This window comes from Salmo salar, chromosome ssa03, assembly GCF_905237065.1.
Source record: "Salmo salar chromosome ssa03, Ssal_v3.1, whole genome shotgun sequence".
NCBI classification, from domain to species: Eukaryota; Metazoa; Chordata; class Actinopteri; order Salmoniformes; family Salmonidae; genus Salmo; species Salmo salar.
In genome coordinates, this window is record NC_059444.1 from 50,492,639 (window position 1) to 50,511,444 (window position 18,806).

The 18,806-nt window shown below is 43.2% G+C and overlaps 1 protein-coding gene across 6 annotated transcripts in view; it reads left to right on the forward strand.

The window, feature by feature from the left end:
• Positions 1-17,040, forward strand: part of ap2a1 (adaptor related protein complex 2 subunit alpha 1) — a 55,845-nt gene extending 38,805 nt beyond the window's left edge. The window contains exons 9-23 of one of the 6 annotated variants that reach the window (XM_014192245.2): positions 91-273; positions 561-658; positions 942-1,173; positions 3,121-3,300; positions 5,150-5,304; positions 5,816-5,875; positions 6,386-6,457; positions 8,456-8,538; positions 9,208-9,297; positions 11,433-11,556; positions 11,710-11,826; positions 12,021-12,090; positions 12,210-12,344; positions 12,564-12,575; positions 14,592-17,040. In XM_014192245.2, the coding sequence (XP_014047720.1) occupies positions 91-273; positions 561-658; positions 942-1,173; positions 3,121-3,300; positions 5,150-5,304; positions 5,816-5,875; positions 6,386-6,457; positions 8,456-8,538; positions 9,208-9,297; positions 11,433-11,556; positions 11,710-11,826; positions 12,021-12,090; positions 12,210-12,344; positions 12,564-12,575; positions 14,592-14,669 (1,689 nt within the window). In that variant the 3' untranslated portion in view covers positions 14,670-17,040. The remainder of the gene's footprint in view (positions 1-90; positions 274-560; positions 659-941; positions 1,174-3,120; positions 3,301-5,149; positions 5,305-5,815; positions 5,876-6,385; positions 6,458-8,455; positions 8,539-9,207; positions 9,298-11,432; positions 11,557-11,709; positions 11,827-12,020; positions 12,091-12,209; positions 12,345-12,563; positions 12,576-14,591) is intronic. The other 5 variants (XM_014192246.2, XM_014192247.2, XM_014192249.2 and 2 more) reach the window with 5 other exon arrangements.
• Positions 17,041-18,806: the final 1,766 nt, after the last annotated feature.

The following is an 18,806-nucleotide window of genomic DNA, read 5'->3' on the forward strand; positions in this document are numbered from 1 at the left end:
CTGCGAGAATTATCAGATGTCAATATGGGGTCGTGGGCCAAAAAGGTTTGAGAACCCCTGGTGTAACCTCTCTGCTCCCTTCTCTCCCAGGTGTTGAAGGTGGCCATCCTGGCAGAGAAGTATGCGGTGGACTACTCATGGTATGTTGACACCATCCTTAACCTCATCCGCATTGCCGGGGACTACGTCAGTGAGGAGGTGTGGTACCGCGTCATCCAGATTGTCATCAACCGCGACGATGTGCAGGGCTACGCCGCCAAGACCGTCTTCGAGGTAGGGGCTCCCCAAGACGGATACGTCTGGATCCAATGTGCTCTTTTTGTCTCAACTTGGAAATTCCTCAATCATATTCCCTGGTTGAGTACATTAGGGTGAAAATGTTTTTAAAACTATTGCAAAGGAAATCAAAACCTTTTTTATATATATATATATAAGTCCTCCCTGTTTGAGTCATTTGTCCTTGTTTGGTGCCTAATGAACACGGCTCTGAAGACCCATAGCATTTGGCTATCGTAAAATCTGTTCAAATTACTTACGTTTTTAACTGTCCCCCTCTCCAGGCTCTACAGGCCCCAGCCTGTCATGAGAACATGGTGAAGGTGGGGGGGTACATCCTGGGAGAGTTTGGAAACCTCATTGCCGGGGACCCCCGCTCCAGGTGAGTGGTGGCCTCTCCCACACCAGTGACATCAACCTGAGACGCACACAAATATGCGGCTACTCTTATTTTCTGATGTATTAATGAGGTTTTTCCCTTTTCTTTTTATGGTTCTACCTTTTTGTCATCCTTCTCTCTCCTTCCTCTTCTCCATTCTCATCCTCTCTTCCCACTATCATTTTAACTCTTTACCGCTCCTCTCACTCTCACTTTCACTCTACTCTTTCTCTCTCTCTCACTCCTCCCTCTCTCTCTCCTCCCTCTTTCTCATCCCTCTCTCCAGCCCTCTGGTCCAGTTCAACCTGCTCCACTCTAAGTTCCACCTGTGTTCGGTGCCCACGCGCGCCCTGCTGCTCTCTGCTTACATCAAGTTCATCAACCTGTTCCCAGAGACCAAGGCCACCATCCAGGAGGTGCTTCGCTCCGACAGCCAGATCAGGAACTCTGACGTGGAGCTGCAGCAGAGGGCCGTAGAGTACCTCAAGCTCTCCTCCATCGCCAGCACTGACGTCCTGGTGAGGACTGGGGATTTTGAGACAGGTTTATTGAGACAGTTTGGAAGGGTGGGCACGGGGATTGAACCCTGGTCTCCAGTGGAGAGATGTATATGTGACTGTGCCAGGGAGTGTTACCACTGCACACACAGCTCTTGCCTGGCTACCCATCCATATCGCGCTGACCAACTGACGTTTATTTTCCACAAAGAGTCTGGATTTGCCACTCTCCCCGACGATTTCTAGAATGTGAACACGTTCTTACCGTTCTGATTGGTCCCAGAAACTGATGGGTTGGGCCAGAGCCGGTCTACAAGATGTCGTTATCAACTTTGATACTCTGATTGGTTAGATTTGTTACACTATCCAATCGCTGATGAATTTGTTTTGTACAACGGCCTTCATTTTAAAGTCATGCAAACGACTTCTACGGTAGCAGTTTCAGACTCTGTAGCGAACAGAGCAGAGGAAGAATTTAGTGTGAGGCGTCAGGCTACCACAGCTCTGCATGTGTTTTTGTTATTTTACTGATCTCTTTCACTTTTTATTGTTTACTGCAAATTATGTTGGCATTTTAAATGCACTTACAGTGCCTTCGGAAGGTATTCATACCCCTTCAGTTATTCCGCATTTTGTTGTTACAGCCTGAATTCAAAATTTATTTTCTCACCCATTTACACACAATACCCCATAATGACAATGTGAAAACATGTTTTTATATATCTTTGCAAATTCACACCCCTGAGTCAATACATTTTAGAATCACCTTTGGCAGTGATTACAACTGTGAGCCTTTCTGCGTATGTCTGTAAGATAATTGCACTCCTGGATTGTACCATATTTGCCTATTATTCTTTTCAAAATTCTTCAAGCTCTGTCAAATTGGTTGTTGATCATTGCTAGACAGCCATTTTCAAGTTTGGTCATAGATTTTCAAGCAGATTTAAGTCAAAACTGTAACTCAGCCACTGTCTTCTTGGTAAGCAACTCTAGAGTAGATTTGGCCTTGTGTTTTAGGTTATTGTCCTGTCAGGTGGAACTGGAAAGCAGACTGAAACAGGTTTTCCTCTTTGATTTTTGCCTGTGCTTAGCTCCATTCCGTTTCTTTTTTAATCCTGAAAAACTCTAATGATTACGCCTGACATGATGCAGCCACTACTATCCCTGAAAATATGGAGAGTGATACTCCGTAATGTGTTGTATTGGATTTGCCCCCCAAAAATACATTTTGTATTCTGTATAAAAAGTTTATGGCTTTGCCACATTTTTTGCGGTATTATTTTAGTGCGTTGTTGCAAACAGAATGCATTTATTTAATGCCTGCTTTTTAAAGTTATACCAATTAGGTGCTCTTCTTTGCGAGATATTGGAAAACCTCCCTGGTCTTTGTGGTTGAATCTGGGTTTGAAATTCACTGCTCGACTGAGGGACCTTGGAGATAATTGCGTGGGTTACAGAGATGAGGTAGTCATTCAAAAAATCTTGCTAAACACAATTATTGCACACAGAGTGAGTTCTTGCAATTTATTATGTGACTCGTTAAGCACATTTTTACTCCTGAACTTAATTAGGCTTGCCATAACAAAAGGGATGAATACTTATTGACTCAAGTTATTTCAGCTTTTCACTTTTAATTAATTTTGTAAAATGTTGCTGTAACACAACAAAATGTGGAGAAAGTCAAAGGTTATGAATACTTTCTGAAGGCACTGTAGAATACATTTCGATTTGACTGCAGGCCACAGAGCAGCAACAATATAACCTTGCAGTGTTCAGCTGTGGTTGTGTTCCAAATGTAAACCATAACTGTGACTGGTTTAATCACATTGTCATAACTGTAACCACATAACAACAGCTACCATTAGCCTTGTTTATTTACTTGCCTGGTCAAAGAATGTTGTCTCTCCTTCCCCCTTTCTCTCCCTTTCTCTCCTTCCCCTCTTCCTCTCCCTCCTTCCCCCTCTTCAGGCTACTGTGCTGGAGGAGATGCCTCCCTTCCCAGAGAGGGAGTCATCCATCTTGGCCAAGCTGAAGAAGAAGAAGGGTCCGGGTGCCGTGTCGGTAGAGCTGGAGGACGGCAAGGAGAGAGGAGAGCTCAACGGTGGAGGGGACAGGGGGGGCGACGCTGCCATCGCAGCCTCTAACGCTGTGAGCATCCAATTCAATATACTGTATCTACATCCCAAATGGCACCTATTCTCTACAAAAAAAAAGTGCATTAAACCCCTAGAGTCGATGTCCGCGCACCCTCTGGAAATCGAATTAGCGTTAAAAAAAATCCAGATCAAAATCCGTCTGTTTTTTGCATGGGCTGCGTCTCAATCCACTGCATCCGCCAATGGCGGCCTTCTGCAGTGGAAGGTGGCCAAGCTACAACGGTGTTTGTGAGACCATGAGACAACCTGAAAATCTCTGTAGCGTCCGAACCACTCTACGGAAAGATGAGACTTAAATATGGGTCAAAATAAATAAAAACTAAATCCTGATCTTTCTTATACGCTATATATAGAAAAGTATGTGGACACCCCTTCAAAGTAGTGGATTCGGCTATTTCAGCCACACCCTTTGCTTACATGTGTATAAAATCGAGCACACAGCCATGCAATCTCCATAGACACACATTGGCAGTAGAATGGCCTTACTGAAGAGCTCCATGACTTTCAACGTGGCACCGGCATAGGATGCCATCTTTCCAAGTCAGTTCGTCTCCAAAAAATTCTAACTAATCGTTGGCCCTCGGTTGCAACACTCACTTCCGGGTTCCAAACTGCCTCTGGAAGCAACGTCAGCACAATAACTGTTCGTCGGGAGCTTCATGAAATGGGTTTCCATGGCCGAGCAACCGCACACAAACCTAAGATCATCGTGCGCAATGCCAACCGTGGAGCGGTGGAAACACATTCTCTGGAGTGATGAATCAGGCTTCACCATCTGGGTTTGGCGGATGCCAGTAGAACGCTGCCGGACTGTATAGTGCCAACTGTAAAGTTTGTTGGAGGTGGACTAATGGCCTGGGCTGTTTTTCATGGTTCAGGCTAGGCCCCTTAGTTCCAGTGAAGGGAAATCTTAACGTTACAGCATACATTAACATTCTAGATGATTCTGTGCTTCCAACTTTGTGGCAACAGTTTGGGCAAGGCCCTTTCCTGTTTCAGCATGACAGTACCCCCGTGCACAAAGCAAGGTCCATACATAAATAGTTTGTTGGGATCGGTGTGGAAGAACTTGACAGGCCTACAGAGAGCCCTGACCTCAACCCCATCAAACACCTTTGGGATGAATTGGAACGCCAACTGCGATCCAGGCCGAATCGCCCAACATCAGTACTCGACCTCACTAATGCGTTTGTGGCTGAATGGAAGCAAGTCCTCGCAGCAATATTCCAACATCTAGTGGAAAGCCTTCCCAGAAGACTGGAGGCTGTAGCAAAGGGGGGACCAACTCCATATTAATGCCCATGATTTTGGAATGAGATGTTCGACAAGCAGGTGTCCACCTATCTCTCACATACAAGACAGACACTTTTAAACAAACTTCATTTTTTGTTTATTTATTATTTTTTTTTATCCATGAATCTGTTATTCAATGTGTTTCTATGGGCTAATAGCAGTAAGGCCAAATTCAATGTTTCATAAAAATAATTTAAAATAATAATTATACCTAAATGGGTCCTAAAATTCAAAATCAAATAGCTAAATGATCCTTGGTTTGACCATCTTAATAGACCCCCTCACCCTTGTCATCTTTGTTGTACTATGAAGGGAAAATGAGTTTGTAGCAATTGCAAGACGCAGCACAATGGCATAAATCACTTGCATTCAAAAACTGGCAGCAATTGAAAGAGATGGTGATTGCGTTAGAAAAAACAATCACTGTAATGGATTTAGTTTAATATTGAGCAATATATTCTCAAAGCACTGCTATTATACAATTGTTGTTTCTTGATCGCTCTCTCTCTCTCTCTCTCTCTCTCTCCATCTTTCTCTTTGTCTTCCAGTCCACCCCATCCCCTTCAGCGGATCTGCTTGGCCTTCGTTCGGCCGCTCCCGTTAGTGGGGCCGCTCCCAGTGCAGGCAGCCTATTGGTTGATGTGTTTTCAGAGGCAGGGCCTGCTGCCTCCTCTGCCGGCGTGAATGACGACGGCTTCCTGAGGTGAATGTTCAGCCTGTGACTAGAAGACTCCCATAGATCCCCCCCCCTCCATGGGGGAGAAGTTCAAAACTGACCTTATATTAGTGGCAACTTGATGTTTGTGGTGTGGTTATGTTTCTTAGTTATCCAGATGCACTGTGGTTGAATATGAAGCTAGCTCTTGAAAATGAGCGTTGTTGTTTTATTCTTGTGGTGCTTGCAGTCTGTGATATGTGCGGATCCTCTGTCTTGGTCTTTCTATCAGTCATTCTTCTTGTTTCTTCTGTGTCTTATATGTGTAATCTTGTCTGTTCTCTTTTTATCTTGCTGTGTATGTGACTGTCTTTCTCTTTTCTTACTTTCTCTCCTTCCCTTTTTCTATTTCCCACTCTGTGTTTTTGCGTGCGTGCGTGCGTGCGTGTGTGTGTGTGTGTGTGTGTGTGTGTGTGTGTGTGTGTGTGTGTGTGTGTGTGTGCGCGCTTGGACCGCCAATGTGTGTCTCTTGTCTTCGATTGTGATTGGACATTGGCAGCGCTCTTCACGCTCCCGAGGCCTCTGACTCCCCATTGGTGGAGGGTCCTGGTGACTCGGAGTAAGGGGCCAGTAATAAGATGGCTGACTGTCATGTTGCACCCAAACACACATGAACACTGTCATTCTTATCTAAACTAAAGCTATTTAGGGAGGCTGCACAGGCATTTCAACCTTAGACTAGTCACATGGACACACATACCCTCTATTGCATGTGGGTTGTTGGATTATGTTATTGTAGCCTACCTATGCTGTGTGTTTCTTCAAACTTACATGTACCACATGTACCAGCAAAATACTTCTCATTGTTTATTGCTCATACTAACCCACCTCTGCTTTTTCTCTTCTTCCTCCTCCATTTTGTTTGTCATGCCTTACTGCTTTGGGTCTCCCTCGACACACTCACTGTCTCTTTCTTCCTCCCTCTCTCTTTATTCCTTTTTCTATCTGTAATTCATTTTGTCCCCTTCAAACACATTTTACATTCTCTCACACCCCCTGTCTTTTCTTTTGGTGCTCTCATCCACCTTTCCTTATTCATCCTTTCTCCATCCCTCCTTCCTCCTCTCAGCTCTGCTCCCCCTTCTGCGGCCTCTGAGGATCCTGCCCCTCCTCTGCCCGAGTCAGACGAGCTTCTCAACAAGTAAGAGCTTTAGCTCGCTCGCTCCTCCTCTCTCCCTATCTCTCTCTTTCCGGCGGGTCTACCTTGTTTTTGGTTCTATCACTCTTGAGCAAAGGTATCTAACAACCTACAGGATTGACACAAAACATAAACTGTGTAGATGTCAATGACATCTTATGTTAAGTCATTCACGTGTGGTAAGATACATCTACAATTGAAGTCGGAAGTTAACATACACTTAGGTTGGAGTCATTAAAACAAATTTGTCAACCACTCCACACATTTCTTGTTAACAAACTATAGTTTTGGCAAGTCGGTTAGGACATCTACTTTGTGCATGACACAAGTAATTTTTCCAACAATTGTTTACAGACAGATTATTCACTGTATCATAATTTCAGTGGGTCAGAAGTTTACATACACTAAGTTGACTGTGCCTTTAAACAGCTTGGAAAATTCCAGAAAATGATGTCATGGCTTTAGAAGCTTCTGATAAGCTAATTGACATAGTTTGAGCCAATTGGAGGTGTACCTGTGGATTTATTTCAAGGCCTACCTTCAAACTCAGTGCCTCTTTGCTTGACATCATGGGGAAATCAAAAGAAATCAGCCAAGACCTCAGAAAAAAAATGTGTTGACCTCCACAAGTCTGGTTCATCCTTGGGAGCAATTTCCAAATGTCTGAAGGTACCACGTTCATCTGTACAAACAATAGTACGCAAGTATAAACACCATGGGACCACGCATCCGTCATACCGCTCAGGAAGGAGACTCGTTCTGTCTCCTAGAGATGAACGTACTTTTGGTGCGAAAAGTGTAAATCAATCCCAGAACAACAGCAAAGGACCTTGTGAAGATGCTGGAGGAAATGGGTACAAAGGTATCTATATCCACAGTAAAACGAGTCCTATATCGACATAACCTGAAAGACCGCTCAGCAAGGAAGAAGCCACTGCTCCAAAACCGCAATAAAAAAGCCAGATCATACTTTTTGGAGAAATGTCCTCTGGTCTGATGAAACAAAAATAGAACTGTTTGACTATAATGACCATCGTTATGTTTGGAGGAGAAAGGGGGAGGCTTGCAAGCCGAAGAACACCATCCCAACCGTGAAGCACGGGGGTGGCTGCATCATGTTGTGGGGGTGCTTTGCTGCAGGAGGGACTGGTGCACTTCACAAAATAGATGGCTTCATGAGGCAGGAAAATGATGTGGATATATTGAAGCAACATCTCAAGACATCAGTCAGGAAGTTAAAGCTTGGACGCAAATGGGTCTTCCAAATGGACAATGACCCCAAGCATACTTCCAAAGTTGTGGCAAAATGGCTTAAGGACAACAAAGTCAAGCTATTGGAGTGGCCATCACAAAGCCCTGACCTCAATCCTGTAGAAAATTTGTGAGCAGAACTGAAAAGGCGTGTGCGAGCAAGGAGGCCTACAAACCTGACTCAGTTACACCAGCTCTGTCAGGAGGAATGGGCCAAAATTTACCCAACTTATTGTTGGGAAGCTTGTGGAAGGCTACCCAAAACATTTGACCCAAGTTAAACAATTTAAAGGCAATGCTACCAAATACTAATTGAGTGTATGTAAACTTCTGACCCACTGGGAATGTGATGAAAGAAGTACAAGCTGAAATAAATCATTCTCTCTACTATTATTCTGACATTTCACATTCTTAAAATGAAGTGGTGATCCTAACTGACCTAAGACAGAGAATTTTTACTACAATTAAATGTCAGGAATTGTGAAACTGAGTTTAAATGTATTTGGCTAAGGTGTATGTAAACTTCTGACTTCAACTGTATATGTTTGCCTGCAAAGTGAATTGATATTGCGATAGGATGGCATGACTGAAGAGTTCCAGTAACTTATAGGTAGTGTATGGACCACCACATGATTGACATTTTATAAACAGCTAATGATACATGATGATAAATCCTAACACTTTCATTCTCGCTCCCTCACACACGCACTCACTCACACACGCACTTTCTCCCTCTCTCTCTCCTGTCAGATTTGTGTGTAAGAACAACGGTGTGTTGTTTGAGAACCAGCTGCTTCAGATCGGCATCAAGTCTGAGTACCGCCAGAACCTGGGTGAGTTTGGGCTACTAGACAATGCGGGGAGATGCTTGAATCCTAAGTCACCTTTGTCACATTGATGTGAGTTCTGGGAGATTGCATTGTGTGTGGGTTTCAAGTTAGGATTCTTCCCTTGAGGTATTAACCCTTTTCATGCAGATCAGTCCCATGTGAAACACATTAGCCTATATGCTGTCACCTTATTGAACTAATGTCTGTACTATTCTATAGCTTTGGTAAGTACGTCTGAGCGTGCACAGAATGTAATAGATGGCGTCATTTAGTATTTGTGTTCACATCCTAGCTTTGTCATGTCCATTTTAGTATACAGAATGTTTTATTCAGTGGTAAGGTACGCTTCAGTTTCTATAATGCATTCGATGCTGGGTGAGTGAGCATAATGCATAACTTGGCTACTGTGTGTGTAGAGTGCTTTTACTGATGGGATGGGTGAGTTACCGATTATATCCATACATGTTGTACTGTAGGTATGAAGAATTATAATGCATTATAAACTGGAATGAGTTGGTGTGTAATGCTGCATTATAGCCTGAATAAGGGAGTATACATAACAATACATAATGCATTTTAACATGTATGTGTTATTTTGGAAATGTCACCTAAATGTGTCAACTTGACATAATATCTTCTAACGTACGTGTGTGTGTGTTTTGTTTTTTCTAGGGAGGATGTATCTGTTCTATGGCAATAAGACCTCGGTGCAGTTTGTCAGCTTTAGCACCACAGTCAGCTGCCCAGGGGAGCTGCAGTCTCATATCCTTCAAATACTGTTCTCACACACACACACACACACACACACACACACACACACACACACACACACACACACACACACACACACACACACCCCTATCTTGCACACTATGTGTTAATGTTGTCACGATAGCAGAATTTTGACTTAGATACTGATACCAGGTTTAGTATCACAATACGCGATACCATCACAATACTCAATACCAAAATGATACCACAGCTAAAAAAGAAGGCATATTAGCAGACAGATAAACTCTGCTTCTGCTCTGTTCAGTATTAGGACAAATTTTAAGATCAATGTCATTACATTTTTATTTTTTTACATCAACATTTTTCATAGACAGACATGTATGCATTAAAGGGGAATGGAAACAACAGGCTTTAGAACACCAGCTAACTGTAACTGTAAATCGCCATATTGGCATATTTGTTGCATCACTGGCAGGAATTCCTGAATTTACTGGCCAGCTTTACGAGGTAGTCACCTGGAATGCATTTCAATTAACAGGTGTGCCTTGTAAAAAGTTAATTTGAGGAATTTCTTTCCTTAATGCGTTTGAGCCAATCAGTTGTGTTGTGACATGGTAGGGGTGGGATACCAAAGATAGCCCTATTTGGTAAAAGACCAAGTCCATATTATGGCAAGAACAGCTCAAATAAGCAAAGACAAATGACAGTCCATCATTACTTTAAGACATGAATGTCAGTCAATCTGGAAAATGTAGAGGATAACTTCATTAGAATGAACTGCCTCTCTGAAATTGCAGCCCAAATAAATGCTTCACAGAGTTCAAGTAACAGACACATCTCAACATCAACTGTTCAGAGGAGACTGCGTGAATCAGGCCTTCATGGTCGAATTTCTGCAAAGAAACACCTACTAAAGGACACCAATAAGAAGAGACTTGCTTGGGCCAAGAAACACGAGCAATGTTCATTAGACCGGTGGAAATCTGTCCTTTGGTCTGATGAGTCCAAATTTGAGATTTTTGGTGCTAAATGTGTCAATTACCATGAGACTGGCAGTTCTTTGCTTGACAATCACCGTCTGACAAAATGTCATGACTGCCACAGCCCTAGGCCTACCCATACCTCTAATAAACGTTGTTCAATGTCAAAATCCTAACAATAGAGATGTTTCATTTACATTTAAGTCATTTAGCAGACGCTCTTATCCAGAGCGACTTACAAATTGGTGCATTCACCTTATGATATCCAGTGGAACAACCACTTTACAATAGTGCATCTAAATCTTTTAAGGGGGGGGTTAGAAGGATTACTTTATCCTATCCTAGGTATTCCTTAAAGAGGTGGGGTTTCAGGTGTCTCCGGAAGGTGGTGATTGACTCCGCTGGCGTCGTGAGGGAGCTTGTTCCACCATTGGGGTGCCAGAGCAGCGAACAGTTTTGACTGGGCTGAGCGGGAACTGTGCTTCCTCAGAGGTAGGGGGGCCAGCAGGCCAGAGGTGGATGAACGCAGTGCCCTTGTTTGGGTGTAGGGCCTGATCAGAGCCTGAAGGTATGGAGGTGCCGTTCCCTTCACAGCTCCGTAGGCATGTTAAATGCACATGTTTAGTATTAGTGGATCTCTTTGATTAGCTTAACTAAGTGTTTTCGTTCCCCTTTAATGAATCAATTATACAATCATACAATATATGTGACTTTGTTTTTACCAATCTAACTACATATCAACATAATGGTAATCATTCATTTGAATGGTAAATCTCGATTAATAAACTGGGTAAATCATGATGTAGCATATTCACAATACAGGGGAATGCGTATTCAATATGAGTGTGTGCATGCATTGAGTTGTCGAGTTTGTTTTGGCTGATTTCATGAGGCTACAGATGATAAACAATCTGTTTCCCTTACATTTGGGACTTATTTTATTGTGCTGATCAACATTTGCATAGAAGTAGCGAGTCTTTTTATAAAATAAGCTGTCTCTTTAACCAGTAAAGTAACATATTCTAGTACTGAACTGTTTTTCATGTTCTAGTATACTGTGCAACACTACTATGTGTGTCCCTTGGGTTGCAGGCTATACTTGCATGTATTTAACACTCATAGCTATATTCAATATGCAGTCCCCCGTGTGGTCTCTAGTCCTGGCTCCTTGACTGGCTTTCCCACAGCTCAACGTGCAGACCAAAACAGTGGAACCCCTAGTGGAGGGAGGAGCACAGGTGCAGCAGGTCATCAACATCGAGTGTCTGACTGACTTTATTGATGCTCCGCTGCTCAACATCAAGTTCAGGTACACACACGCGCGCACCCAGATTATTACACAGGACGTACAATACAAACACCTCGCAATCACGAACGCAAGATCAGTAGTATCCCAAACATATACACACACACATTTTGTTTTGTCGTCTTCAGTTTATAAAGTTGTGTGTGTTCCTCTCAGGTATGGGGGAGCCCTGCAGAACATCTCTCTCAAGTTGCCTGTCACCATCAACAAGTTCTTCCAACCCACAGAGATGGCCGCCGCAGACTTCTTCCAGCGCTGGAAACAACTCAGCCAGTGAGTGAGATTGTGTGTGTAGGGTGCCAGCATGTAAGGGGGTTGTGTGTGTGTGTGTGTGTGTGTGTGTGTGTGTGTGTGTGTGTGTGTGTGTGTGTGTGTGTGTGTGTGTGTGTGTGTGTGTGTGTGTGTGTGTGTGTGTGTGTGTGTGTGTGTGTGTGTGTGTGTGTTTCTGACTTTTCTTCTCTTTTCAGGCCCCAGCAAGAAGCACAAAAGATCTTCAAGGCCAGCCATGGCATGGACACAGAAGTGCTCAAGGCCAAGGTAGACACACACACACATATATACATACATACACACACACACTTGAGGCATATTCATTTAATTCCCTTTCCTGCTGAATGTCTACCACATCCTACTCCCCCCCCCTCTCTTGTCTCTAGTTGCTGGGCCTGGGGACAGCCCTGTTGGAGAATGTGGATCCTAACCCAGAGAACTATGTGTGTGCCGGAGTCATCCAGACCAAGGCCCAACAGGTCGGCTGCCTGCTGAGACTGGAACCCAATGCGCAGGCCCAGGTACGCACGCGCAAACACACACACACTACACACACACAAATGTACATGCATATATACATACACACACACACACACACACACACACAAATGTACATGCATACACACTCACACAAATGTACATGCATATACACACACAGAGTCCGTCTGTCCTTCTCTGTGCTGCTCTCATTGCATCACTCACTGCTGTCTGTGTCTTTCTGTGTGCTGCTGCAAATCAAGCCTGGCGAGCAGGTAACACACAACTGGCCCTGTTCTCTTTCGCTCTCTTTCTTCCTCTTCTCTCTTTCACACCCTTTTTACACTTTCTCAATCACTTTTCCCTCCACATTGATTCTTCCGCACTTTCTCACTGACACCCCAAAATTTAACACTTGAATCTCCTCATTCTCTCTCTCTATCTATCTCTCTGTTTCTCTCTCTCTCTCTCTCTCTCTGTGTGCGCAGTGTTAGACTCCAGGTTCATAATGTGTCTTCAGTGTAACTCCATTCTACCCTCGTCTCGTGTTAAACTTTTAGATGATCCAATATATACAGTGCCTTCAGAAAGTATTCATACCCCTTGACTTATCCCACATTTTATTGTTACAGCCTGAATTCAAAATGGATTAAATATATATTTTTTACCCATATACACACACAATGCCCCATAAAATCATAAAGTAATAAAAAAAAAGGGTTTTAATTATACAGAAATATCTCATTTACATAAGTATTCACACCCCTGAGTCTATACTTTATAGTAGCACTTTTGGCAGCAATTACAGCTTTGAGTCGTCTTGGGTATGTCATCAGCTTTGCACATCAGGATTTGGGGATTTTCTCAAGCTCTTAAATTAAATGGGAGCTGCGGTGAACAGCAATCTTCAAGTCTTTCCACAGCTTTTCAATGGGATTCAAGTCTAGGCTTTGGTTGGGCCACTCAAGGACTTTCACATTCTTGTTCTGAAGCCATTCCAGCGTTGCTTTCTCTGAATGCTTAGGGTCATTGTCCTGTTGGAACGTAAATCTTCGCCCCGATCTAAAATCTTTTGCACTCTTGAAGCAGGTTCTCATCAAGGATTTGCCTGTATTTGGCACCATTCATTGTTCCATCTATCCTTACCAGACTCCCAGTCCATGCTGCTGAAATGCATCCGCATAGCATGATGCTGCCACCATCATGCTTCAACGGTAGAGATGGTGTTAGACGGGTGACGAGCTGTGCCTGGTTTTCTCCAGACATAACGCTTTCCATTCAAGCCAAAGAGATACATTTTTGTCTCATCAGAATCATCTTTTGCCTCATGCTCTGAGTATTTCAAGTGCCTTTTTGCAAACTGCAGGTGTGCTGTCATGTGCCTTTTTCTTAGGAGTGGCTTCCTTCTGGCCACTCCTATAAAGCCCAGATTGGTGTAGTGCTGTAGAGACCGTTGTCCTTCTGTCAGGTTCTCCCATCTCAGCTAAGGAACTCTGTAGTTCTTTCAGATTGGTCATTGGGTTCTTGGTCACCTCCCTTGCCCAGCTGCTCAGTTTGGTCGGACGGCCAGCTCAGGCAGAGTCTGGGTAGTTCAATATTTTTTTTACATTTCCCAATGTTGGAGACCACTGCTCTTGCAAACTTTCAACACCCTAGAAATAGTTGTATGCCGTTTCCCCAGATATATACCTCATCACAGTCTCGGAGATCTACGGACAGTTCCTTGGACTTCATGGTATAGTTTATGTTCTGACATGCACTGTCAACTGTGGGACCTTGTATAGAGTGTTTCTTTCTAAATCATGTCCAAACTGAGTTGGCCACAGGTGGACTCCAACCAAGTTGTCGCGACATCAAGGATGATCAAAGGAAATTGAATGCACCTGAGCTCAATTTGGAGTGTCATCGCAAAGGGGTGTGAATACTTATATAAGTGAGAGATTTCATTTTCTATCAATTTGCAAACATTAAAAAAAAAAATACAACTTCATTATGGGGTATTGTGTGTAGATAGGTTTGAAAAAACAATATTTAATCAATTTTGAATTCAGGCTGTAACACAACAAAATGTGGAGTAAGTCAAGGGGTATGAATGCTTTCTGAAGGCACTGTGTGTATATATATATATACTGTGTGTATATATATATATATATACACACACACATATATATATATATATATTATGTGGTTTGAACTTTACTGACCACCCTGTATGTTAATTCATGTTTAAGGGTGTGTGTGTGTGTGTTTACGTTTACCCATGTTAAATCTGTGTCTGCTCTCTCTGTCAGATGTACCGGCTGACTCTGCGCAGCAGCAAGGACACTGTCTCCCAGCGCGTCTGTGACCTCCTGGCAGAACAGTTCTAAAACCCTGAGTCTAGAACCCACCCAACGCGACCCAGGCCATCATCATCATCACGCTCTAGACACCCAACACACCGAGACCAGCGTTTCAACTCCCCTCACCCCATCCACTTCATTCCCTCCCACTCCCCGATCCTGAGGTTGCCAAGAACAAAGAATCAACGAGAAGGAAAAATACCTACATAAGGGAAAGAAAAGCAGCCGTTGCCACTTACACGACTGCCCTATCATTGACATTTATTATTATTGTCAGGATTATAATTCCGATTCTTATTATTATTACTGTTTATTATCATCGGCGCTACAATTCTTGTTTTTTTTCTGTGTTTACCTGTGAACGTAAGTGTATGACTGTGTGTGTTTCAGAATCGTGCTGGTGTGTGTGTCCTGTTTTTCTCCGTCCTGTCTATTTAAGCCCCGGGGGCTCATGGACTTGGGGCGTGTGTGATGCATGGGGAGGGTGGAAAATTCTGTGCATCGATTCCGCGACATTTCAACCTTAGACTATTCCTGAGAGTTGCATGGGAGGACCAGTTCTACATACACATACACACACACACGCATTCATGTGTAATACACACCCAGATACTCTCACATGTAGGCACATACATGCGTATATTTGTACATGCTTAAGTGTCTGTGTAAAGTATCTGAATAGGGTCCGGTAAAACTAAATCACTAAGGAAATGGGACTCTTCTGTGTAAAGGTCCAAATCGACACTCTAAACCCCCACCTTCACCCCAAACCCATCTCTTCTCCACCCTCTGCTGTCCCAGACCCCCCCCCATACATCCCAAGGGCCTCTCAGTATAATCCCTGAGATATAATATTCCATAAAAGAATTCCGGCACATTCCCAAGTCTACAGTTCCCTCTTTATTCCAGTGGAAATGGCCAGTGCACTTTAGGTGGTTCCAAGAGACCTCAGTCCATCAATACCCCTCAAACACATAAACACACCACCCCCCCTCACACTTACCCCATCTTTCTGGCTTGTAACCATACTTTATATATAAACTCAAATGATTCTGTACCTGTTCGTGGAATATGAATTACCCCTTTGTCTCTTTTTTTTTTTTTGTCTCATCTTTCCTTTTATTAGTAGTGGAGTTATTGAAGTTTTTGTATGTTACTTTAATGATGTAATGTTGTGTTGCTTCTGTTGTGTGTGTGTGTGTGTGTGTGTGTGTGTGAATGTGAAAGGTAGTGTGAGAAAGTAGGGCCAGCAGTGTGTACCCTGCGAATAGGATAGAGGGGTCAGCTAAAAGGAGAGCGAGATGGAAGAAGAGTAGCAGGGTAGCTGGTCTTGTTTACAGTGTTAATCAGACAGCGATAAGGTGGATACTTGACTTAAACCTGTCATAAATCCTACTTACCACCACCGTAAGTATGACAACATAAGGAATTATAAGATGTCGTGGAAACTGTTTATTTCAGATCAGCAATGTTTTTTGACACTTGAGGCAGGGAACATTGGTTGAGAGCTGACATGGGGTGTTTTACGATGGCTTATGAAATGTTTATGTCGTGCATAAGTCAGCATTGAGCAAGCCCCATTGATGGGGAGGTCAGGTGGTAGTTGGAAGGAGTTAGAGGGCAGTGGGCCAGTCCGTGTTCACATGAAGAGTGAAGTGGCAGAGCAGAGGCCTAGTATTTGTTATTTTTCATTTTTCCGTGTTGAAAAGAGGGATGGGATTGGAGAGTAGAGTGCTGCTTGATACCGGGATTGACCGAAAAAAGAGGAGTACCTCAGAACTTGATCTCTAAACACGCACAGGCTTGTGCACACACACGTCACAAATACTTACCTTATGGTATTACCTGGGAGAAGATTGCAATCTGCAAATAGATTGATTCTAATCTTTGAAAACACAACCAACCACAAAGACACTGGACAGCACTTATCTGTAAACGCACATTTCAGACATACGCACCCACATGTCCATTCTTAGAGATGAGGGAGGAGGAGAGAACTCAAAAGACCAACTGTCAGTCACAACTACCGGGATCGAGTCATCAGGGGTGGGCATCGCGTGTGTGTGTTGGTGTACCACGTGATAAAAATATCCTAAATTATCTTTATGAGACATGGTCATATTAGTTTCAACAGGAGTCACTTATACGTCTAACCCATGCAGCATTGGTGGCACAGTCTGATCATTGTAGTGGAAACTGTAGAATCATTGTGTGTGTGTGTGTGTGTGTGTGTGTGTGTGTGTGTGTGTGTGTGTGTGTGTGTGTGTGCACGTCTATGCAGTATCCGCTAGCTAATGCAGCCCCGTGTATCGGTGTTAAACCTGTGAGATACCTGTGTTAGATTTAAGATTTACTCTGTACTGAATAATGTGAAAGTAAAACTATGCCATATACTCTACCACTGGCTCTCTTTTTCTTGATGGGAAAGTGTGTTTGTGTGTGATGGTGATTATGATGTCCGTCAAGAGGAAATTCTTTCCAAAGCGCACCACAGTTCCACGTCCAAAAGCCTGTACACACAGCAGCTCTCCAGAACCGTAGTTGGATGTATCGCATAGTCCTATCAATAAGAACTCATCACATTGACTAAGTAGTAGATGGAATTTGAATAATTGAATAAACATTGAATATTAAATAAAGATCCTGTTGTCGTTCAGCTAGTACTTTAATTATATATTCCGGTAGCTTGGTGGTAGTTGAACTAAATTCAAATCTAGGTAGTGTTTTAACTTGTTTGCCATGTAGCGGTGTAGCTAACTACTGGAACTAGACACTTATGATTTTGCTAAAATAGAATGTGGGTGAAGTAGGCAATAAGTTCTTTTTTTCGGCATCAGACTTGCCTAACTCTCACTTGAAACTGTTTATGTTTAATTGGCTAAATAACACAGTTAACATATGACCCCAAAGTGAACTGTTCTTGCAATTTATAGTCTGACATATTGGATTTGCATATGATGCTTTTTCATGAAGTAGTTTGAAGAAGTAGTTCACTACATCCAAAGTAACTTTAGTCAAGTAAACTATATTTTTATTGAGGGTAGCATTAGTGTAGCTTAACTTCCAGTGTGAAGTAATTGGTAGCTTGGTAAACTATATTTTCAGAGTAGCTTCCCAAACACTGCATGTTGCCAACCTGTACCTTCAACCTAATGGTTGAAGATTACTTTGACGCAGTGATGAAAGGGAGTATGTCACAGTGGGCCTTAACAGATCACAGAGGGGGCCTTTACAGATAATTTAGGCAGCGTTTACACAGGCAGCCCAATTATTGGTATTTTGACCCATCAGATATTTTGCCCAATTCAGAATTCGGCTGCCTGTGTAAACGCAGCTCAAGTATGCAAAGATAACAGATTCCATACTCACTGTCATCTCGACATAATAGAGCCTTTTTCCTGGACCCAGATTAATCCTAGTCCTTGACTAAAAAACATGATCAATGGGGATGTGTTTGGGAAACCGACCCTCGATCCACATATAAATTACATTTTTGTCTTCAAGTGTGAGATGAGATGTGATTTTTCCTGATTAATCAGAAAGGAACTCCTGATTTGGTATTACATCCTCCTCTATGAACAGGTCAGAGGGGGAGGGAAAGTGACCTATACCCAAACACATTATTCACCTGTTCCCGATGTCCATTGTTGTGCTGATCACATCTATTTTTTCCACTCCGGACACTTTATCTGGACGTGGTTCGTCAGGACCTCCACCAGCCGAAGCTAAGTAGTAACATTAACATGATGCCTTCTAATTGCAGTCGCTGTACTCATAATATACAGGAGAACGATCGCCTTACGGCGAGGATAGCTGTGCTGCAAGCCCAGCTTCAGACGCAATCATTAGGCAAGGGTAATTTCAGTGTAGGAAAGGACGAAACAGCGTCTGTGCCACCAGTAAGTACAGATAGTAGTATAAATCCGCTCGCACAGTCCCCGCAGCCGGGCAACTTTCTCATGGCTTCTGGAGGGTAATGCTGTAGGAATGCTCAACCGGTGTCGCTCATTCAGCCGACAGAAGCTTTCAACCGGTTCTCCCCATTAAGCAGCGAGTCGGAGTCAGAGGCCGAGCCTTCTCTGGTCTCTACTCCTCCCGTTACGGGGTCTGAGACGCCGAAGCCTCCCACCATTAGTTCTGACAAATTGACCTCGACTTAGGTTG